At 50.5% G+C, this 23,101-nt stretch overlaps 2 protein-coding genes across 2 annotated transcripts in view; both read left to right on the forward strand.

Moving 5' to 3' along the window:
- Window positions 1-23,101, forward strand: part of FTSJ3 (FtsJ RNA 2'-O-methyltransferase 3) — an 801,657-nt gene that overhangs the window by 31,810 nt on the left and 746,746 nt on the right. The gene's annotated exons all lie outside the window — the stretch shown is intronic.
- Window positions 3,103-4,993, forward strand: RPRML (reprimo like). Its single transcript, XM_009913932.2, has one exon. It carries the CDS (start codon window positions 3,833-3,835, stop codon window positions 4,166-4,168), a length of 336 nt encoding a protein of 111 aa, XP_009912234.1. The 5' UTR covers window positions 3,103-3,832; the 3' UTR covers window positions 4,169-4,993.

Genomic DNA, 23,101 nt, shown 5'->3' on the forward strand with positions numbered 1-23,101 from the left:
TCTCAGCTCCTCTCCCCAAAGCACTGGTGCAAATAGGAATATCTCTGCTGAAACAGACCTGGGAGCTGAGTGAGACCCAGCCAAGGACTGGACCTGGTGAAACCAGCAGTTTGGGTATAAACCTGGACATTGCAAAGGGAGGGAAGTTCAGCTTTGGGTCAGATAATTTGGACCTGATTTTCTTCTCACTTGTATTGTTTGTTCCCCTCAGCGTCCTCAGAAGTTGCTCCTGTACTGAGCAAGTACAGGGAGTTGGATCTGCGCAGGAATTGTCCCAGCTGAAATGCCGGAGCTGCTTGTGGGTGCCTCCTGAAGGGGTTTTATAAACCTCTTGTTCCCTTGCAATACCAAGGTTCTACTCAGAGACAGGGAAACTGAGGCACTCAAAATACAGGCTGGCAGGGGGCAAAAGGGAGAGAAGGGCTGGGTCCCTGGAGCTCTTGAATGATCTCTCCCACCAGGTGACAGGGGTTGGGGACAGTAATGACACGACCCTGGGTCAAGACGATCCAAACACACAGAAACACCAGGCAGTGGAAAACGAGCTCGTGTGGGTGCTGAGAGCTGCAGCCGCAGCCCGGCAGTGCAGGAAGCTGCAGGGCGATGTGCAAGGTGCTGTACAAAACCGCAGCCCCACACCGGGAGAGATGGGGATAACGGCACCTGCCCCAGAGCCGTGTGTGGCTGTCAAAAAGAGGTGATGGTGTTTGTGAGGGTGAGATGGAAATGGGGACTCTGCGTGGCTTTAAAAGAAGAACTTTTGATGCCTCTTTGCTTCCCCACTCAGCCCCACTGTCCCTAAGGGGTGCTGCTGCCCTCCCGCGGCTGCATGGGGCTCCGCTCAGTGGGGGAACATTTTCCGCTTGGGATCCAAGTCCCTCCCCAAAACTTGTTAATGAGGATTTGGTAAAGGGGACTAGGAGAAGTTCACCAACCCAGTGTCAAAAAGGGCTGCATCTTGGCTGGGACATCAATACAAACCCCAAACCTGCTTTCTGGGGGGCTCTAGGTCTCGCCCTGCTCCAGATCCCAGAGGCATCTCACACTGCAGACCCCACTAGCCAGTTTTAGGGCATCCAAAGTCCTGCTTTTCCTGCATGTGTCCTGCCTGGAAATGCTGCTTACATGGCCTTTCCTCATCACGCAGGTCTTTCTGGCCACACGGCAACCTGTCCCCCTGCACTGCACTGTATCACGCTGCGAGCATGTCTGAATGCTTCATGGGAGGGACAATGAATTTGTCTAAGTTTCCAGAGAGAAATGTGGGAGCCCTGCTCAGCTCTGCACACCCCACAGATCTGACCTGCCATCTATCTCGCAGGACCTCTTCACTGAGGGACTCATCCTGCCCAGCAGCTGGTTGCCCAAACTAGCAAGTGCTGCTGGCTCCAAAGCGACACACAGCCCTGCGTGTCCTGAAACTCCCTGCCTACCGTGAGCTGCGATACTCCAGCCCTTGCTTCCAGCATGGTGCAAAAACTCTTGGAAAAAGAAGGAAGAAGTCACAAAATGAAGTATTTGACCTGCCTGCACCTGTCTGGGCTCCCGTCCTGCCTGAGGACCACGATGGCATGAACTTAATTCAGCACATTTGGACTGGATTTCCCTGCCAACTGCAAGAAGGTGCTGCTTGTCCTGAAAACATCGCTGTGATGTTAACTCCAGGCATCGTGTAATAGACAATGGGATGCTCTGGGTTTTGACGTCCCTGGCTGGATGAAGGCAAAGAGCACGCAGGGGAGTGTTTGAGAGCCAAGCGGCCCCACGGCCCCGGCTGCCCCATCACCGCAGGTTGTGACCCAGGAGTGATAGGTGCAGCAGCCCAAATCCATGCTGGAGTGTGCGGGGAGAGGAGAGGCTGGAGCTGGAGCCACCAGAGGGAGCAGAAACTCCTTCAGTGTGGGAGCGAGCCGGGGAGAGGAGCTCCCACCCGGGGCTGGGGCACCGGGGATGCTCTGGTTTCCCATGGGGATTTTTCCTGGCCTGCAGGTTAAACACGAGCAGATGCTCTTGTTCTATCAGGGCTTTCTGCCTCCCTCCTGCAAGTGCTTCTGCTGCAAACTGCCCTTGCAGACCAGGCAGCCCTTCAGGGAGAGAAACGCCACGTGCAAAATGAGGAAAAAGCAACAAGTAAAACCCAAACCAAACAGTTTTTGAGCCCCTAAAGTCACAGCAGCAGAACAGGGGCACAGGTCCCAGCTGCCTAAAAGGAAAATCAATTGACACTCTCTCTATCAAACCATCCTCCATCCTCAGCCGGCCAGCCTCATGCTCCTGCCTTTAGCTGCAATTTATCAATTCTTATTTTAGGTTTACTAAAATCCCCTTTGGGGGCTGGGCAAAGCAAGCGAGCCAAGATGTACACAGATAAATCAGGACAAGGTCCTCACACCATGGCTCGGGGGTGATCTGCTGTTCTGTGCCATCCAGACATGATTCCAGGCAAATGGCAACGGGCAAAGCCGGGAAGCCGGGACATGGCAGTTCCATGGGCAAGCCCTGGGATGGGAAGGGTCAAGACTGAGCCAGACACGTCTGGACACTCCGACTCGTGGCATCAGTTTGGGAGCTTATGCAGACACAGAGAGGGTAGTGGTGATGCAACTTCCCCTGGGATTGCCCCGGTGGGGCTGAGGGGCCTGATGGAGAGGGTCCGCGACGCTCCAGCCCTGGGTGCAGCAGTGATGCTGCTGTGGGACCCAGAGCTGGGGACGGCAGGGAAAGGGTGTTGGGCAGAGATCGGGGTGCAGCATTGCAGTGGTCCCCCTCAAAGGAGCTAAAGGAGCAGGAGGGGAAGAAGAGGGAGACAAAGATGCCCGGGGAGGAAACCGTCAGCCAGAGGAAAATAAGGATGCAGAGAGGGGGATGGATCCAGCTCTCATTTGGAGGCACAGGACAGGCATCACTGAGCAGAGCTGGGGGTGAACCGGGCTGGATTGGGCTAGCACTGCTCTAGGAAGGAGTGGGTGGCACAGAGCAGCAACCAGGGATCAGCAAGAGCAGCACTGACCTGAGGCTCACGGGAGCTTTCATCAGGGGCGGGCTGGGGGGGACAGGAACCTGCCAGCAGTCCAGCATGAACACTGACCATACGGGCTGCTTTTGGGAGCAGGTTGGGGGGGGGATGGAGGAAGGATGAGTTAGGTGCCGCTCCACAGGGCCTTAGGGGTCAGCCCCCACCTGGGGGTGGCATAGGGGTGGGTGCGGGCACCCACGGCAGGGCAGAGAGGGGGTGCACACGCGTGGGAAAGGGGTGGGCAGCCTGGGTGAGTGCGGAGGGGGAGGAAGGCGGTCCTGGGGGGAGGCTGGAAGGGGGTGGAGTTGCTGTTTTTTCTTTGAACACGGTGAAGACTTTAGCTTGGAACTTGCATTTGTGGAGCTCCCAGCCGGCAGGAATCAGCTCTCCCTCCTGCGGGAGAGCCCCCGGGGCAACAGGCTGCACCGCTCCGCTGCCCTGCGCTTTGGGGTGGCAGCTTTCGGGGCAGTGGCGAGGGCAGGAGGCATGGGGCGATCCTCAGCTGCCTTCCTCTCCCCTGTGCCCTCTTTGCCTTTTTTCTCTTTCTCTTTTTGCTTGTTTGGGGGCTTGTGCTAACGCTGCCTGTGCCAGGAGGGATCCGGGAGCAAGCCATCCCTCTGCTGCACGAATTGGCTTCCCACCTGCTCGCAGCCTCAAAGAAGTTTCCCCTCCATCTGAGGCACTGTGAGAAGAAAGGCAGGAGGTGGCTCGGAGCCCACTGGCCCGTGGTGCCAAGCCCTGGCATGTGAGGGGTGGGCAGGGGGACAGCAAGCTTTCCTCTTGCCTTCCCCGGAGATTTGGGATCACGCATAGACCATGAATGGATCCTTTTTCAACCAGACTCTCCTAGAGCAGGGAGCTTACCCCAACAGGACCCAGGGTTTGGGGATGCTCATGGCCTGCTGCAATGGGACTGGCTCAGTGCTGGCGACTGACGGTGGCTCCTCGGTCCTGGCGCCTGATGAGAGGAGTCTTTACATCACACGGGTGGTGCAGATTGCTGTCCTCTGTGTCCTCTCCTTGACTGTGATGTTTGGCATCTTCTTTTTGGGCTGCAACTTGCTCATCAAGTCAGAGAGCATGATTAACTTTCTGGTGAAGGACCGAAGACCTTCCAAGGATGTGGGAGCTGCAATCATGGGACTTTACTGAAGCCACCGGGCTTTTGTAGGCAAGTGAACTGTCTGGACCTGGTGCTGAGATGCGCATTCCCATGTGTTTGGGGTAGCTGGGGGGAGTGGAAAGCGGGGAGAGGGGTCTTTCAATATGTCTGTGTCCATGGGAAAGCAAACCTGCACTTCCCAGTCAACAAACTCTGTCGTGGTGAACGGGGAAATCTCCCCAGAGTTGTATGAAGCACAATAAATGACCAGCATCGTGTTGCATGCAGAAATGGCTCAAGTTTTGCATGAAACTTGCAGAAACAGTGATAATGTGCAGATCTGGACTCTTTTCTGCTGTTACCTTGGATACCGCTACCTGGTATTTAGGGCTAAAAAAAAAAAAAAAGAAAAAAAAAGGCAAATAACTCACTACAAAAAGAAAAAAAAAACCACTAAAAGGAAAGCAAAATGCATGGCACAGACCACATCTTTGACCATGGGGCAGGGGACGGGAAGTGTCGTGTGGGTTGTACAAAAAAGTCTCCATGCTACAAAATGTGTCAGTCTGTTTGTATTTCGGACCTCAAGCATGCATCTTCTGCTGGAGTTTTGTAATGAGGAAAGCATGTTCTTCTTTTTTTCTGAGCTATCCTGTTAAATAAACCAGTACTTTCTTCTTCTTTCACACTATGCTGAAGGAAGAAAAGAACCCAGATAAATACAAAAACCCACTTCAACCCCAGAACAAAAGCATGCTTGTTTTTGTACACAACAGCCTTTTTTTCAAGTGCTATCCTGTTACAGTCCTTGATGTTTTTGTAGTTTTTTGAAAACTGGTGAACATTCAGGAGAAAAAGAACCTGTTTCAAAAGAATTTTGTGTTGTCTTCATTTTCTTTCTCTGTGTGTGCTGAGTTCAGATATTGCAATCCTAGTTCCAGATAAAATCATCTCACCTTCCAGCTGAACTCTAATTAGAGCTATCTCTTTAAAACAGCAACTACCATACATTTCTCACAGGCAAGTATCAATTACCACTAGCAAATACATTTGTCAAGAACTACATATTTCAGGCTTGTGTTAAATACCTGCACAGTACTGAAGCAGAGATTCATAAAGATGCACTGAGTGCCTCTTGCAAAGCTATATTTCACCCTCCGAGTTAAAATCTCCAGCTCCTCTGATCCTGATGAGCTGTCGAAAATAAATTATGTGAGAGGAGGAGGACTCCTGACCTTTGTTCTATGATGGAATTACGGCTCTGTCTGTGGGTGTGAGATGGAAATAATTTGAGTTTTGTTGCACCAACAATATTCCTGCTGGGTCCGCTTCTGTAGTGGGAAAGCAATCCTGGATACTGGAAGAACTGATGATCTGATCTACTTGGCTGTAAATCCAGAAGAACAGCTCTCTGCCTTTCCCAGAATGAGGAATAAGATTAGAGTATGTTTTGTAATTAATCAATATTTGCTGAGCATCTTTTTCAATGTTCCCACAGAGTACTGGTGGACTAAACCTGATGCAGATCAGGACTAGTGCAGCGCTGTCACTGGTTGCTCCCACTAACTTGTTGTCTGTTAACGCCTTAGGAGCACAAAGACAATGTGGCAGCAGGACCACAATTTGGGATTCGAAGCTCTGAAATGTCCCATTGATGCCAGTGAAATGGCTGAACAGGCAGGGCTCTGATTTTTATGAGCAGCTTGTAGGTATGCATACCTGAGCAGCCTTCTCAGCATGGAGGGTTTGCTGCCCTGCCAGCAAATGTAAAAGTGGCTTCACACAGCAGCGTGGAAGGGGATTTTGGTCCCTGCTGCTAAAGGGGGTGTTATAGCCGTTGCTCTCTTTGCATATGAGTGCAGACTGTTCCCACTGTGGGAACACAGGCTGGTCACACCATCAGAGTGAGATGCAAATAACCCCAATGCATTTGATGGCTGAGCTCTGCTAACACTTAGGAGTGTACTTGCACGTACAACCTAAAAGTGTAACTGCATCTTCAGGTGACTGCGCTATCAGAGGACATCCCAGATGTACTCACTAAATTCCCATCCAGCTTCTGCTTTAAGTTGTTATTTGGTCCCTCTTGCCAATCTACCCATCAGCCGTGTCCCCAGCACAAGGGAGAATTCAGAGATGACAGAAGAACCTTCCAGTGTTAGCAATGCAAGCAAGGCACAGGAAAAATTGCAAATCCAAAGAAAGTATCAAAATCACCTTAACTCTGACCTGCAGCAATGACCTGAGTGAAAAGGTTGGTCAAATTATCTCAGCTGTCCCTACCTGCCTTGCTCTGCCAGGGGCTGTGAGAGATGGTGTGTGGGTTGAGGTGTCCTGTTGCGCAGTGGGGAAACATGGCTCTGTAATCCCACATAGCCACCAACTTGTCAAGTGCCCTTAGAGGCCACATCCAGGCATGGAGCACGGGGGTCTTAATCCCTTTTGTGCTGTGGAGTCTTCCAGAGGAAAGGAGAAAATTCAAACACAGTAGGGTCATGTATACATGAAGTGGAGGAGCAATATAATCCCCCAGAAAGCAGAGCTGGACACCTGATGAATCAGGTGGAGCTTGCTCAGGAGTCAATTAGGACAATTAGACTTTCCACATGGCCCCTTGGGGCAAAAGCACAACTTTACCTTGGCTTATTCATCCTCTAGTCGTGCTGTGTCTCTTTCCTGACCCCAAGGGCTATGTCTACATTACCAGGTCGTGTGGACCAACAGAAGAGGGTCTGCAGAGTGAAGCAGTTGGTGGGCACCATCCACATTTGCCATACTACATGCCATGTGTCTCCATGGGGTTACTGGGCTTCTGTCTTGCTTGCGGTGGGTTTAAGACAGTTGCACACAAGTCCCCATCCCGTTAGATTCCCAGTAAAAAGCTGATTACCCCACCGAGAGGAGGAATTATTTGGGGAAAAGAAGATCTCTGGAGGATTGCTGCCAGCACTGAGATGGCAAGGGGACACCAGAAGGAAGGCAATGGAGGGCTGGCATGGTGAGGGAACCCCTTGGGTTAGAGATTTGGGGTCTAAAGACCCTCTTGAGGTGAAGTCATGGTTGCTGTTTTAACTGCCCTGATTCCTTCCCCATCCTGTTTGCACAGAGCAGATGCCAGTGCAGGTCATGCCTGGTGGAAGGGAGGGTGCTGAGGGCATCATGACGTTCCCCAGATCTCAGGGGAAGAGCTGCCACCTCAGACCCTGAAACCCAGCTGCCCTGCCCCAGAGACATGAGTCCTGCAGCCAGAAGATGAGGTGGTTACTCTAGGCCTTCCGTAAGGAAAGCAGACCATAATGGCTCTTTCTGCTGCCTTTCCCCACAAATAGCTGTGTTTTTTCATCTCACACCTACTCATTTAAGTTAAGCTTGCAAGTGGGTACTGGCTCCCAAGAAAATTTAAGCAGGTTTTTTTTGAACGAGGCTGATTTAATGTTAATTTGATTTATTTTTTTTAATTGTTGCTTGTAGCACATTAGTTTCCAGAAAGTCAGTGGGGTGCCAGGAGCCGTACACATATGACGGAGAGACACTGCTGGCTATAAAGTATAGCAGAGAGACAGGGAGAGAGCGGACATGCTTAGGTGGATCATCTCATCAGTGGCAGAGTGAGGACCAGCCACTGAGTCTCATTTAAAATCATGTCTGAGCAGTGGAATACAAGATACTAATGCAAGCCAGTGGGACTGCCCACATTGGTCTGAACCACTGGTCCCCCTAGTCTGCATCCCTTCTCTGAAAACAATCACAGTTTTAGGCAGTACGTGGTCAGTCAAGTTATCCTACTAATGGGGAACTGCTTCTTGACCCCCACCAAGAGCAACCTGCACTGGACCTTCACAATCCTCCTTCAGGAACAGCTCCCTGTCTCTGGGCTGGTCCCCACTTGTCGCGATTCTGTTCCAGCTGGAATTTCTTATTTCTAGACAGGCAGCAGGGAAACAGCAGGGAAAGGCAAGTGTGAGAGCATTTCCCCCTGCTGAGCACCCTGTCTGCAAAGAGAAATCCTTTACCTCTGTAATCACTGATTTTACAGTTGGAGAAATAAAGCGGTGGCTTGACCTACCTGAGAAAACCCATCAAGCCGGGTCATACAGTCCTGCCCACAGTGGGGAAAAACCCAAACCAAGTCCCAAACAACACCCATCTCCTTCTTCCTGCCCTGGCAGTCTTGGCTGAGGGCAATGAAAGAGTTAAACAAGATGAGACAGACAAACAGATTAGGGGGGAGGGAGGATCCCAACCTGAGCCTGGCACCAGATGTACTGGAGCGCGTGCACCAAACATACACAGTATTTAATAATTCCTGAGAATTGCCATGGTAATGAAGCACAGAGTCAGGTTGTTATGGTAACAGCTTTTTTTTTTAGGCAGGGAGGCATTACCCAGGTTGTAACCTCAATCCAGACTGAACACATTTCTGAGAGCACAAAAAATAAAAAAGAAGTAAAATAAAATCAAATTAGGTAAGTAGCAGTTTCCTGTCTCTTGTCTGGCAGTTCTGGGCTTGTTCTGTAGGTAGGTAAGGGAACCAGGTTGCTCCAGACACACATTGCCCTGGAAAGCCTGGGGAATGGCTGGAGTGGCTCTCTGCAGGTTTGAAACCGAGTGCTGATGGGGGTGAGGGGCTGGACCCCTCTCATGGGTGGGTCTGGCATGCTCCGCCACCACCTGGTTTCCCTGCCAGACCTCTGGCCTGACTTCAGGCATGTCCTAAGCATGTCCAGCTGGCTAACACGAAGGACACATGGGTCTCTCCGAGTGCATATGCTCAAGAGAGCAGTCATGGACAAGCCCTCATCCCAGCCGAGCCCACAGAAGGATGCTGTGATCCCAGTTTGCAGCCTGCTTACAGTTACCTGCATCCAAAGCGATGAAGGTCCCAAAGCTGGTCTCCAAGATGAGGCAGGCAGTTTGGGAGCTGGAAAGGAGGTAACAGACCACTTTTCCTAAAGCCACACGACAGACCTAAGAAGAAAACACAGGTCTTCTGAGCTCTGGCAAGGTCTCCAGGCTGCTGTGCTCCCCAAAGGGGGACCATCGAGCAAGAATGGAAATCTCCTGTGTCTCCCTCCTGCCCTCCCATCAGTGGGCAAAAAGACACTTCCATCTCCCCTCCCAAGCCACCCCTCAAGCAAGAGTGTCAGGTTTGTCCAGCTGATCCTCATATTGAATTTTAATTTAGTGCTAGTTAAATCAGCAGCTTTGTGAGCCTATTCTCTATTAAGAAAGCTGAGGCAGTGCATGTAGGGGTTCACTTAGCAGGGAGATGGCTTGAAATACGCAGTGCAATTACTCAGGAACATCGCTCAATAAATACCCACTGCAGCTCAGTGTGGTTCTCTTGTATTGTCTGTGTGAGAGCCATTAGCCTCCAGATAAAGCCTCTGCAGTCCAGCTCTGCCAGAGATGGACAAGTTGATGCCATGAGTCAGGTACTCAAAGGAGAACTGAAGCCAAACGATGACAAAATTCAAGAGTCAGCATTGCCTCACAGCTTCAGAGACTTTGCCTACCAGTTTCTCTGTTTGAAAGGGAAATGTTTCCCAGTTTCTGTGTCTTCCCAGCTGCTTTGCTGCTGTGGCTGCTGATGGCATTTCGGCCTGGAATTCCTCAGATCCCCTGTTCTGCCCTGGCCCCATACTTGAGCGTGCCTGGAGTTGCTAGCCTGGCCCAGGGCTTGCTCCCTCCTGAAGTGTGCAGAGCACCTGGCACCCACCACAAAACCTGGGGCACAGAAAGCTCACTTCTAAATAAATGTGGGTTGTCCCTCTTGCTCTTTGCCAAATCAGAGCTGTTATGGGATTGTGTGAGCATTTAGAGTCCTCGGCATAAAACACGGATCTTACAGCTCCATCTGTACTAGGAAAATGAACAGCACCAGGAACGTTCCTGGGCACTGGAACTTGACTGATGATACTGTTAACTTGTGAGAATGGTTCTTGGTAAGGTTCAGACCTGTGCCAACAACCTGACCTGAACAGTCCCTAGGCAGTGGCAAAATAACAGAGTTAAAAGACTATGGTGCATTCAAGCACATTGCTTTGGACTGTGCTGTCTGTGCAGAGTGAGTATCTCACTAGATCTGATGGATTTACATGCAAGTACAGATGTCTTTAAAGCAGTTGTTGCGCTTTCTGAATCCAACTTGGTTTTCTCAAGTATGAATGAGGGACTGGAAACCCCTGGTTTTAGTCCTGGAGAATATGTCTTTGGAAAAACAGTGAACACAGGAAAGCACAAAACATCCTCAACAGCCTTGACAACTGCCTGTTGCATGGTATTGGATACATCTTTGGGTTCACACTAGTTCCCCCATTAAGATGACTTAGCCAAGCAATTCCCCAGCAGTCTGGTCAAGTTTGTGCTCCTGTGATTTTAGAGACAGGCAATTTCTTAGACTTGTTTGTTTCATGAGTACATGGTTATGGAATATTCAGTTAAGAGAAAATCAGAATGCTGCCAACAATCAGTATGGTTTGGCACATCCTCGAAGATATCGCTGTCAACATGCTGGAAAGTGGTGGGGGCACTGGCAATGCTCAAAGACATGAACATGTATCCAAAATGACTGTCTCTGATCTGAAAAAAGCTGCTCATCTACATGTATTTTAGGTTGTAAGTATAACAGAAGTCTAGCTTCAGAGATGCCTTTGCCTCTCATCCTTCCCAGAAGCTCATTAGTGTGGATGATGTTTTCACATCATTAATTTAAGGCAGGTTAATCAATAACAAAGCAAAAATGTCTTTTTAATGATGAAGATTTTAGCACAGTAGTGCAAGAAGCTGAGAGATGGGTCTGCGTGGCAATCCTGGCTGCAGGTCACAGATGACTTCAAGGTGAAGGCAGCAGTTTTGGCACTTTGTCAGCCTGTGGTATTCAGCTGGTCAGGATCATGAGTCCTGGCCGTGGCAAAGTGCTCTTTGTTAGGGCGCAGTCAGGCAGCAGCTATTAAATCAAACATGTTTGCTCTTTTTGAGTTAATGAGACCTGTCTGAACACTGCTTCTCAGATGAATGGGTTTCTCCTGCCCCAGTGACCACCTTTGAAGATACCACCTCTGCAGGTGGATTTAATCTCCTAGCAAGGAGCTGTGAGATTAGAGGACACAGCATCAGAATCCCTTGTCAGATATGCCTTTTCTTTCCATGTGGGCTGACTGGCTCTTTATGATTTATGCAGCACCAGCTGTGCCTTACTGATACGTGCCTTTGGTGACCACCACCACTTTTGGGTTTGCTCTGAGTGACTCTAGGGGGAAAGGAGACAAGATCCATCCTTCCCATGCTCCAGTTCTTCTGAAAGGGTCCAGTGCTGTGAGGACATGAGTTATCATCTCATTTTCACTGTGGATGTGACACTGGAAGTGGAGATGATCAAGACAATAATCAACAAAAGGCAGGAGAAACGTCTACCCTGTGGCAGCAAGCAACTAGAGTGACCTTTCTGGAAAAGGGGCTGGAACTGCAGAGCTACACAACTCTGATTGTTCATTAAAGAGACAGTTTTGTTACCTTAGCGTGTCTGTTGGTGTTGTTCAAGGCTGGTACACAAGCATGAGAGTGAGGATGGATGTAGGTGCTTGTGCAGAACACTGCACCTTCCAGGAAAACAAGGTGTGCATGAAAGCAAGCTCAGGGCACTGTTCCCTTTCCATGGCAGCTGCCTGGCTGTTGCTGGATGCTGGCGCTCTGCCCAGGCATGGCTCAAGCTTTCATGCACGTGGGGTTAAATCCAGAGTCATCCTTTCTGGCAGGACCCACAAGTGTTCACATCTTACAGGTTTCTGTGCAGCTGTGCATACTCCCCTCTTGCCTCACTGAGTCCCAAAATGGAGGTTTAATAGGACAAGACAGCTGAAGAAACAGGCAAAATGTAATTAGGCTTTAATTAGCTAAGTTCGTTCTCTCAGATAATTGAAAATCAGACTAATTGGTTGCAATGAATTCCCAGTACAGACAGCCATCCAGCTTGGTGTGTGCTATGCCAGCTGCCACACCACTGCAAAAGGACCAGCCTGGAAATTGAACACTACTACCCACTGACCTGCAATACTCTGCAAGGCCCAGTTCTTCATCTCCAGGGAGATGTTAAAATCCCTAAACCCCCCAGACTGCAGTGAGGGTGGTTTAGTGACCCATGTACACAGCAAGGCTCATTGTTCTCCATCCCACACTTCACAAATCAGGGAGCCAGCGGGCCACTAAACCTCACGCGCCCATGCAGGAGCATGCCAACAATCCTAGTGTGACAGGATTTGCCCTGGGCCATTTGCAGCATGCCAGAGGGTTACAGCTGGAAAGGACAACAGGTTTACTCTGCACTTACCTCCATCATGATTACAGCATGCAAGCAGTTGGCTGGCCTCAAAGACTGGCTGTGTATGGTCAGTGCTGAATCAACTGTGCTGGTTGCCCCTTCTCCTGTCTCTGCTGCTCAGTCTGTCTCAGGTGGTGGGTTTCCAGAAGCTCTGTTTCATGATCAAGTCTACCCTGGGCTGACAGAAACCTCTAGGGTACAAGTTGGAGTAGGCAGTGACACTTCTAGATCTGCCTTGGCCATGGTTTCTCATAGAAACCCAGAGATTTAATAGCCGCTGGTTGTACTGGAGCTCCCTTCTACTAGGACAAAACTGAATGTCTCCACCACGAATGTGACAAGGCAAAGTGAAGCAATCATTCTGGCTGAGGAGCTTCAGGAAATAGGTTGCTTTGCCCAGGTGCACACAATTTTTCTAGCAAGTCCCTTGTGAGACTCCACATCCCTGTTTCACGGAGCAGAGACTTTGTATTTGGTACAGGTGGCAGTTTCTCAGTGGCCAGGGATGGTTCAGAGAGGTTGCACAGGTAGGAACAAACATGATGTTGTTCTTGTCATCACAGCACTTGAAGGATCATGCCTAGAAAAATGCTGGACTTATTCTGCATCCTTGGCTCAGGTTCCCCTTCTCTCTCCCTGCTAGGCAGCGTGCTGTGTGCCAGGTGGTTACATTTCATTATGGAGTTTATAAAGTGCCTGGGGAAACAAGGCATGGGGGGATGAAAAATTACGCACACATTTCACTCAGCTCTGACTGTTTGTCATCTCATTGTACAGAAATGTAATAAACACTGGGGGGAGCAGGGGGTGCAAGAAGGGAGGTACTAATCACATTTGCACCATTCCTGTAGTTTGTGGCTTTTTTTCACACTTCCATCTGCCTGGGCTGTATCACTAGGGATATTTCTTTTGCTTTGGCATTAAAACCATTTCCAGCCTTACATGCTTCCCCAATAAATGGCAACAAAAAGGAAAAAAGGCAGCTCTGTGGTGGCAGGGAGCACTGGATGTTGCTACAATTTCAAGTCAAGACCTGACATCTTATTTTTCCCTTGGGCTGAAAAGCAATTCCAAAGTACTCCTCTGCACTGACCACATTTCACAGTGGTACGAATGGCTCTGCCCACTCCTATCCTCTTGTGTTTAAGGTGCTGATTTCAAAGCACTTTGCACAAAGCACTGCTGGATGAGCCACAACAAACCCAGCTCCTTGGCTCTAGGTGAAGCAGCAAAGGCTGATGGGAGAGAGGAGTTGGTAAGAACCTCCGCTGCTTAGGAATTTGCCACATGCATAGTTACTTTAAATGGCTCAGGCCTGCTGCCTGCAGGTGTCTTATTTCAGGGCTTTAGGATGACTAAGAGCTCCATTATTCTCTGCAAGGTATATACCAGGTTAGCCTTTAACAGGCAGGAGGGAACAACACCTGGCAACAAAACACAAAGAAACACAGCTGGCCATTTGGATGCACTGGGCCAAAGTCCCTTTTTATAGCTCCCTCCCCATGTGTAGGGGGTTGTGGGATGAAGAAATCAAAGAACAGCAATGCCAAAGCTCAGCATCAGCACTCCCCTCTTTGTTATGGTAGAAATGCCCAGCCGAGCCTCACAGTTATGGCTGTTTCTGGAGGAGGGGATTGTTTAGGACTGTGCTTTCATGTGCTAAAGCTTGTGGCAGCTACAGCTTAGAGCATCCCCAGCTCCTTGCATCCTTGCTGTCTCTTCATGCCTCCCCACTTCACACATAGGGGAGTCATGCTGTGAACCAGATCAGGGAACCTGAAAAAAACCCATAGTAAACTAACACTAAACATAGCTTTCCATGTTGGTCAATTCATTCTCTGGTTCACCCTGCAGACCCCAGGCAACACTGCTGGCACAACTAACAGGAACTGTGTACTGCTACAGGAAAGAGGAGGGAAAGGCTGTCACTTTGGGAAAGGTATTTCTCAAGCTTCCCAAAAAACAGCTTTAGAAGAGTTCTCCCTCAGCTTTGGATCCACTAAAACCCTAGAACCATTCCTGTACAGCTGCTCCCCAGCTCATTGTCCCCCATCCACAATTTGTGTAGCTGATGATCAATGCAGGTTTGCAGAACTGTGCATTTGTTCCTAGTGAACCCCATCACAGGTGTGATTTCAGTGCCATTTCTCTGTTTTACTGGGCTCCTTTCAAACTCTCATCTTGTCTTGCATTACTCACACCTCTCCTCCCAGTGTGCAAATGCATTACATATCCTGGTGTTCTTGTTCAAGCCACCAGAGTCCTTGTGCAGAAGCCCCTTGTTTTCTGGGAGCTTCTCCCTTTCTTTTTCTTTTCTGGCGGTGATGAGGCACCTCCAGAAAACGGAGGTAACATGCCACCAAGTCTGCCATCTGCAACAGTAATAAATGCCTTGCCCAAAGCAACTTACATGGGACCTGTTGCTCCCTTACTCAATGTCAAGTCTTCGCTGTAGATCAATTCACTGCAGTGGAGCTGGGAAGTTTTACTCCCACTTTGAATTTGGATCACAATGCAGAGATAGTGGGAGTATGTGGCATTGGCTTCCTGCTGATGGGTAATTTTGGAGCTTGGGAAATAAACAGAAAGAGACAAAACATTAAAATCTCGTGATAAAACTTGGCTTGCTTTGCCTTAGTCCAGCTGCCACACGTTATTTCCATTTCTCAGGCTTTTCCTCCCTTCTTTTAGTCTCCATTTATTGCAATGTGACAATAAAATAACTTTTAATTACAAAATTGGCTCCTGTCACTTTGCCTATGTCAAAATGTCTAACCTCCTCTTCTTGCCCCTCCCCCATTTTTCTTCCCCATTTTCTTTCAAATTTAGTCCCTTTGCCCAGCTGGGACAATCTCCCTGTGAATCCAGGCTACTCCAAGGAAATGACTCCACTTAAAAATATCCTAGAGCAACCAATTCTAAGCCATTCTTGTCATGGTTTGCTTTGTGTGGGTCTCCTGCAAGTTATTTCCTCCTGAAATCCCAAGCTCAATGTAAAAGAATTACCTGTCTTTTTAATCAAGGAATAATTTCAGCTCTGTAATGAATTGCCTGAGAAATGAATACGGAAGGAGCTGAAGCCCTCCAACAGAACAACCTCCAGTTTTGCGCTATTAATGCTCCTTATGAAATGTGTCAAAGCTCTGCCAGCCTTCGCTGTGTCTGCTCTGGGGTCTCTGCCTCGTGACTAGGAAAATGAGAAGACAGTGGGGGAAGTGTGCCCAGAGCAGGGCTTGAGGAAAACATCTCCTGAAGGCCAGAGAGCTCTGGCATGGCTGCTATATTCAAGCTGAACACAGCGAGCCCATTGTGCTGTGCTGGGGTTGAAACTGGCCCTGAGCACCTCACTGCTTTGTCTGCAGGCTGCCACAAACCCACTGAGCTGCTGAGAACAGGCTCTGAGTATGCACAGTCCCTTGTGTGAAGCCCTGCATAGCTAAATCAGGTCCTGCACTGACTGCACGCTTACACCAGCTGAAATTCATGATTGCACACCACTGCAGACAGCCACCAGAGAAAGGAGTTCCCTCCTCCCATCCCCTCTCCTGTGCCTACCAGTGAGGCAGATCAGGGAGCTGATCCGGCTGAATATTGGGGGTTTTTTGTCCTGAGCTCTCTGGATCAGCTCCCTGGCCTGACTCACGGCGAGGATCCATTTGCTGCCAGTGCCATCACAGGGGTGGCAAGTGGGAATGTGGGATCCTCCATCTGGCAGTGGCCTGCATCTCCCTGACCACAGCCACAAGATCATGGCCAAATCTTCAGACAAATCAGCTCTCCATTGTGAAGGTCAGTGAGGCAGAGGGAGGAGCCCTGCAGCTGGAGACACTTAACAGGGAGCAGCAAAGATGCTGGTGGACACTCCTGCAGTGACTGAACCCCACTGGTGGCTCGGGGTACACAGGGTGCTATGTCCCATCCCAGCAATGAAGCCAGCGGTCCCGACGCTGAACACTGCCTGCCTGCTCGCTACGTGCGATCTACCGTCCCGCTCCTGCTGGATGCTGATGAACCAAAATAACTCCCTGTTTTTCCCAGCCAGCGCTGAGCTGGGATGTGTTTGGGAAGGCGACTGCGACACTGTGACAGATGGCCAAGAAAGCAAATGCTGTTTTTTATGTCACCTCCGTGTTTCCTCCTCTGCTGTCTCCTGCGCTGGAGGCGGTGTTTGGAGATGGTGTGTGCTGCCAGCACACGGCTGGCGCCAGAGCTGAGGAGACAGCAGAAGGTTGGAGCAAGGTGTTGGCTATCTTGCACATATTTTCCCCCCAGCTCTCTCATGCTTTGTGACCTACATCAAGGCTTTCTCCTACAGGAGTTTGTGCCAAAGATGGGGCTTAGAAGTGGACTGGTGCTTGAAGTGGAGTGTTCGCTTTTGCAGAGCCACTGAACGGCCCCCCACAACCTGCCTGAAATGACTGCTGGCCCAGTCTGTTTTCTTTTGCCCTGAAGAGCCAGATAGGGCAGGAAAACTAGGCCAGGGTCTCTTTCTGCCAGCTAGTGTCCAATACTGGCTCTTCTTACAGACCCAGCACTAACTGCACATAGAGGACCCCAGGCAAGCCAAAGCTTCGATAAAAGCCAGTTTCTGAAACTCTGTGATGTGCCACTGCCTCGCCTCTGTCTTTGCGCATGTCAGTTGGTATCTTTGGGCAAGGGACCACTCCCCTCCCCTCCTGGGGCACAAACATCATGGCAGTGTTCAACGAGGGCTGGGCTAGTGAGAGATTGAGCCCTAGATCCCCGACATACAGTGGAAATTCAGCAGGGAGAGAAGCACACTTAAGCAAGAGAAGGGGAGCACCGAGAAGCTGGTGACTGTAAACTGCTGTCACTTGGGTTATACCTTGGAGGAAGCAGGAATGGCCCTGTGCAGGGACACAGGCATGAACTACACCAGCCCGTGCAGGTGGCTGCTGCTCCACGCTGCGGGCTCTGTTTCCATGGCAGGAGAGAGCCGCTTCTGCTGTACTGCTCGGCTGCCAGGACGCCAGCTCCTTTCACAGCCTGCCTGGTGCGGAAGGAGTGACTGACATCTCTGTTTGGCACAGCGTCTAACTGCCTCCTGCTTCTGCCTTGTTGCACTTGGCAATTCTCCCCCTTCTCCCTCTGTTTTTCCACTAGGAGATCTCACACTCCCCTGCCTTGGCAGCGGGTAGACAGACGAGAAGGGGTGGACAGATATATGGACTCAGAACAGCTCAGCAATGGCTCTCCTGTCTCTCCCTGCCTGCGATGGAAGTCTCCCCTGAATTCAAGGATCCCTGAATTCAAAGATCTGGCATTGAGCAGTGGGGATCACTGGTGTTTAAGGCAGCCAGAACCTCTTTTCCTAAGATAGGGAAACTGAATTCAGAGAGGCTGGTGAAAAATCAGTGTCACACTAGGTGACAGAGCTATGAATTGGACTCATTTCCATTGGGAGCTGGGAGCTCTCATGGGCCTGGGGAGACCCAAAGGGCTCTAAACAGCAGCTTCCAGCGTCGTGGCCCTGAGAACCAGGAGCCCACAAGTGAAGGATGAGCAGCTGGCTCCAACTCTGCTTTGCAGTCGTGTTGCGCTGGGGTCTCTGGCTCACTGCCACCTCAAAGCCCTGGGAGGGGTAACTCAAGCCCCATCTAAAGATGGTTTAGGAGAATAAAGCAAAAGAGAGAGTGGTGGGCAGATATGAAGGTGAGGGAGCAGGGCGCATATGATGACAAGAAGATTCTGCGGAGAAGAAGCACAAGGTAGGGAGAGGCAGAGAGGAGCTAGTCTGCACCCACACACCCAGGCCCAGCCCTTCCCCGCAGCAGGAGCATTGAAATGGAAATGACTTGCTATTTACAGTGCCAGCATCCTTCCTGCTCCCCCTCACGGAGCCAGACTGGGGCCCTCCCTGCCTGCCCTCCCAAGGCAGGCAGGGAGGGCCCCAGTCTGGCTCCGTGAGGGGGAGCAGGAAGGATGCTGGCACGCTGTGCCACAGATGTACGTGTGTGGGTGTGGGGGTGTGTGTGAGAGAGAGAAAACAGGGATGCTGTGAGGCTTAAGAATACGTGGGGAGCAGGCTCAGCTCCCTCATTCTCTCTGGACAGCACAAAACCTGTAACGGTGAAAAGGAGCAGCGTGCTCATGATTAAACACATTCTGCCTTCACCATCTCCCTGTGCCACTCCATAGTCATCCAGGGGCTTAGAAACAAGGCAAGGTGGGAGACACAGGGGCTGGGCAGAGCCACAGTTTCCTCCAAGTGGCAGAACAGGCCAGGGGGTATTTCAGACCTCCCTAGAAGCCCCTGGTCATTATTCTGCAGCATTATTCTGCTGTGCAGGGAGACACATGCATGGGAGCGCGTAAAAGCAATGCCAGCCCATGACTTGGCTTCATTGACCCACAGAGGTAGCATTGGCAGCAGAAGAGAATCTTGATCCCATGCTGCTCACTGCTGTGGCTGCACTTGCCTGGCCCCAGGGTAATTAGTGTTGCAAGAGCCAGGCACCACTCCAGTTCCTCGGGGCCAGCATCTGCTGACAGGTGCCAGTGAGCAAGAGCTGAGGCTGAGCTGTGCCTGGAGCCAGCACCCTTTCTCTGAGCTGCCAAGCAGCACTTGTGGTTGTGGAGACCTCCCACCGCTCAGTGGGCCCCTTGGCCCATGCTTTCCTGGAGTGTGGAGCAACGTCAAGGTCAGGCTTGTCACAAGGATGTGCCCCCAGTGCTCACCAGAGAGAGGATGATGGGTCCTTTGAGAGCACAGCTATGAGGACACAGAGCTTCAGCACAGCACCCAGGTTTTCATCTCTCTCCACTCTGCCACACACCAAGGGCAACTGTCCCAGACCTGGAAAAAGGTCTGTAAAGACACAGAGAAAGTCTGCAAGGGCTGGCCTGTGACTCTAGTGGCCTGTGCAGTGGTGGGATTAAGCCCACCTTGCAGAGCTCTGAGCTGCAGAGGTCCTTTATATTTCCCATTCTTTGCCTTCATCAGGTCTACTCTGAGTAGCACTTCCACAGCACAGGTCTTTGATGTGGCACTCTGCAGACTACATGATGTTAACTGTCCCCTGGGATGGGGCTGTGGCTGGCAGCAAAGCAACTGTGAAGTCAATTAAGCAGAAAGCCGCTCCTCCAACTACTCCAGGTCCCTCCCTCTCTGCTCTTTCCTACTAGAAACAGGGGTGGAGGCAGAAGAAGGAAGGAAGCCAAGAACTCTTAACACTGGCATTACCTCCCTGGGCAAAGCACGAAAGCAGCCTCATACAAGTCCTTTTGGAAAAAAAAACAATAAAAGCAGTGACGCTACAGACCTGGGAAGTAAGAGGTTTTTCAGTCAGGTATTTGGTTCCCTACATGGCACAGCCCACCCATCTCACCAGTCTTATTCTTCTCTTCCTATGCACTCCCAAACATTCACACCAAACCAAATGGCTCATACCAGTGCTAGCCCAGTTCCCAGCCTGGAGATCTGTGGGCTGTTCTCTAGTTGGGCTGTCTCAGGCCAGACGGCCAGAGGTCAGAGGCTGGCTGGTAGGCAGTAGGTGTGCTTAGCATGATAGCTGGTGGGGCTCACCAGATAAAGCAGGTCTGGGCTTAGATGATGGCAGGGCAACAATCTTTCACACAGCTGCCTCCTGTTTCAGCAGGGCTGGCTGGGAGAGTTCCCAGTGGGTGTCTTCCTGGCTGCCCAAGGAGAGCAAGACCTGCTCGGTCCTCCCCTTCCCTCCTGCATGGTACCCACATTCATTCAGATGCAATAGGCCAGCAGGAGTGAGGTTCAAATAGGATCAGTCAGGCACTTGCCTATTTTCCAGCTCTCCCTGGCCTTTCTGAAAGAGCTGCCGCCTACACGGCTCCCACATTGCAGCACAGCTTGCTCCTCAGAGCTGACCACATGAAGAGTGCAAGCCTCCACAGGAAGGACGGGAACCGCCAATCACTTGGCCAAGGTCAGCATCTCAGGGCCTGATCCTGCAGCACCTTGAAACAGAGCCAGTTTGTTACACCAGAGCAAAGACAGTGTAAAAAGGAAGTTATGTTTTGAAGCAATGCAATTGTTCATCATTGCAAGGTTCTTTCGTGTTTTCCTGGGGCAGCTGGAGCCCAGTCCTGGTTAAACAGTATGACGGTCCAGAGCAGAAAGAGCTCAGGATCATTTCCACCTGGCTTTGGGCTGCTTGATAACTAAGTTGTTTCAGTCAGGCAGTGTGCCTTAGTTTCCCCATCGCTAAGGTCAGTGATGCTCAGCTTCCGTAGAAGCACTGCAGTATGCGGTTGCTGTGCTATAGACCTGGGTCTGATCCTGGCTGTTACTCCATTCCCCTCGTCCGTCTCTGGGCCTTAACAGACTTCTTTCCTGTTTATACCATTACAAGGAAACAAAAAGTCAGGATCTTTTGTGGCTGCAATACACACTGCCTGTTCCCATGGCAAAGAAGGGGCTGCCTGTTTCCCTTCTCCTTCCTGTAGTATGGATTGGGCCCACAGTCCATAGAAGATGCTCTGGCTTTGCTGGCAGAGGAATGTTATTGTTTTGGCCTTTCTCTCCCATAGCAGTACAAGAAGGGATGGGGGACTGATGTGGTGTCTGTGTTGCAGCTTCTAACAGAATTAAAAGGAATCAAAGATCAGAAGTGTGGAACAGCTCCTCTACGGGATGGCCTAACCCAGAAATCTTCGGCCCCGAGGAGAGTTCAGTGATAGGTTTGCAAGATCTTCAGACAGTGACTGGGGAGCAAATACTACTCATTCCTTACTCTTCAAGAACTAGAAGGGCAGAACTCAAAAGAAATGAAAAATCAGCAGGTACAAAAGAAATACATGACAGTGCTTTTGCACACTGCAAGATTCACTTTTTTTTTCAGGAGCCAAAGCCACCAACAGGCTTGGCAGGGGGCGAGGTGCACTCGTGGAAATCTCACCAGGACTTTAAGCCATAAAACAATCCCTAATCTGCTCTTGGTGAAGAAACATGTATGAGCAGAGCCAGACTGTCTATCTCTGCCCTGTTACTCACGTGCTTCAAGAAATAGCACTGCCTGCAGGCAGCTGCCAAGCCACATGCCCTTTGGTCTGACCCAGCATGCCTGTTCTCACCCCCTGCATGCTGCTCAGCCCCATGGCTAGGAAGAAGAGACAAATTCCATGCCTGCCCGCCTGCCTTGGCTGACGCAGGGCAGGCTCAGTGTTATTTCGGGACAAGATTTCCATGAATAACTCCCCTCATCTGCCAAACCCAAATTAAAATTTGCTGCCAACAGTCATGAGCCCTCCCCCCCATTCCTCCCTCTCTTTTCTTTTTTTTTTTGGACAATTTCCTGCATTAAGATAAACCAGTGATAAATCCAGATTGTGCATTAAACACTGGCCCACGCGGTCTGAGAAACAAAGAGCATGAAGGAACACTGCAATTCAAACTGTTGCTAGCTGATAAGCATTTGGGCATGTCAACTTTTAAAGGATTTTCTCAGAACAATTCTTTCAGATTTCCTAATGAGTCTGTAACACGAGATTCTGTGAAAAAGCACTATAGTCTGCAATCACATGAGCCCCAGACCCAGAGAAGTCCTGGAAGGCCCAGTATTGATGCCCTTCTGTGTGAAGGCAAGAAGTCTGGTTAAGGACTGGGAAAAGCTATGGTGCGAGGCCCACAGCTCTGCATGATGTTGTATGATTCTTGCAGTCCACTCACCAATTTTTGGTCAGCTTTAGGAGGCTCCCAGCCTACTGTCCAGGGTAAAAGGTGCTTGCTTTCTCTAGCCATATCTGGCACTTTCTTCAGAGTGCTGGGGTGCCCAGGCAGAAAATTCCTTGCAAAAAACATCTAGTGTTTTATCTGACTGGGATTTCTCTCTTTTCCTGTTCTCTGGAAATCTACAGGAGTCCTGGGTGCAATGACAGAAAATCTCTTTCTTCTGCCAATGAAGGTGTTCTGCAGCCTTGGAAAAGTGAAAGGAATGGCTCAATGGGTGGCTTCCACTGAAGAATGAGGGTGGGCTCTCATCCAGCAGCCATCTCCACATGCTCACAAAAGCTAACAGTTCCCCTTCTTCCTCACAGAAGCAGCCACAGAGCAGATCAGTGTAGCGTGAAACTTTGCAGCAGCAAGGTTCAGTCTAGCTCAGGCAACCCCTTCACTCACTGAAGCACTGGTGGTAGCTTTGTGCATGAATGCGAGTGTCTGCAAACTAAAGGAGCGATTGAGAGGGCACCAGTGAGGCACACAAGTGGGGGAAGAAATCAGCTGGAAGAGAACAAAGGCATTTGTGCGTGTCATGCCCACCCCAACCCCTGGCAGCTCAGCCTGGAGGGCTGAATGCCCACAACATTCATTTCCCTTCACCTCCACCTGGTCTATTCTAGGAAAGCCTGCCTAGAATTCATTCACCCAAAGCGTCACACTTCACAGCTTCCTTCCCACGCAGAGTTCACCTAGCAGCTTGCCTCCTTGCTCTGAATAAACACTGCTTCCCTGCCTGCCTCCTCACTGCCAGGCTACACTGCAGATGGGCCCTGCCCCAAAGGCAGGCAGGGGTACCTGCCTCCCCCCGCACCCAAGGGAGGATGTGGCAGGCCTAATCCATACCACACTGGTCTTGGGCAGCTGTGTCCTGCTTCCCACCAAGGGCAGGAAGAATGGGTAGGGATAAAAGCTACACCAGAGCCTTCACTCTGGTTTTTGTTTCCAGCC

Source organism: Haliaeetus albicilla, chromosome 7 (assembly GCF_947461875.1).
Source record: "Haliaeetus albicilla chromosome 7, bHalAlb1.1, whole genome shotgun sequence".
NCBI classification, from domain to species: Eukaryota; Metazoa; Chordata; class Aves; order Accipitriformes; family Accipitridae; genus Haliaeetus; species Haliaeetus albicilla.

Coding starts and splice junctions, on each gene's coding strand:
- RPRML (XM_009913932.2), top strand. CDS start 3,833: ATGAATGGATCCTTTTTCAACCAGACTCTCCTAGAGCAGGGAGCTTAC.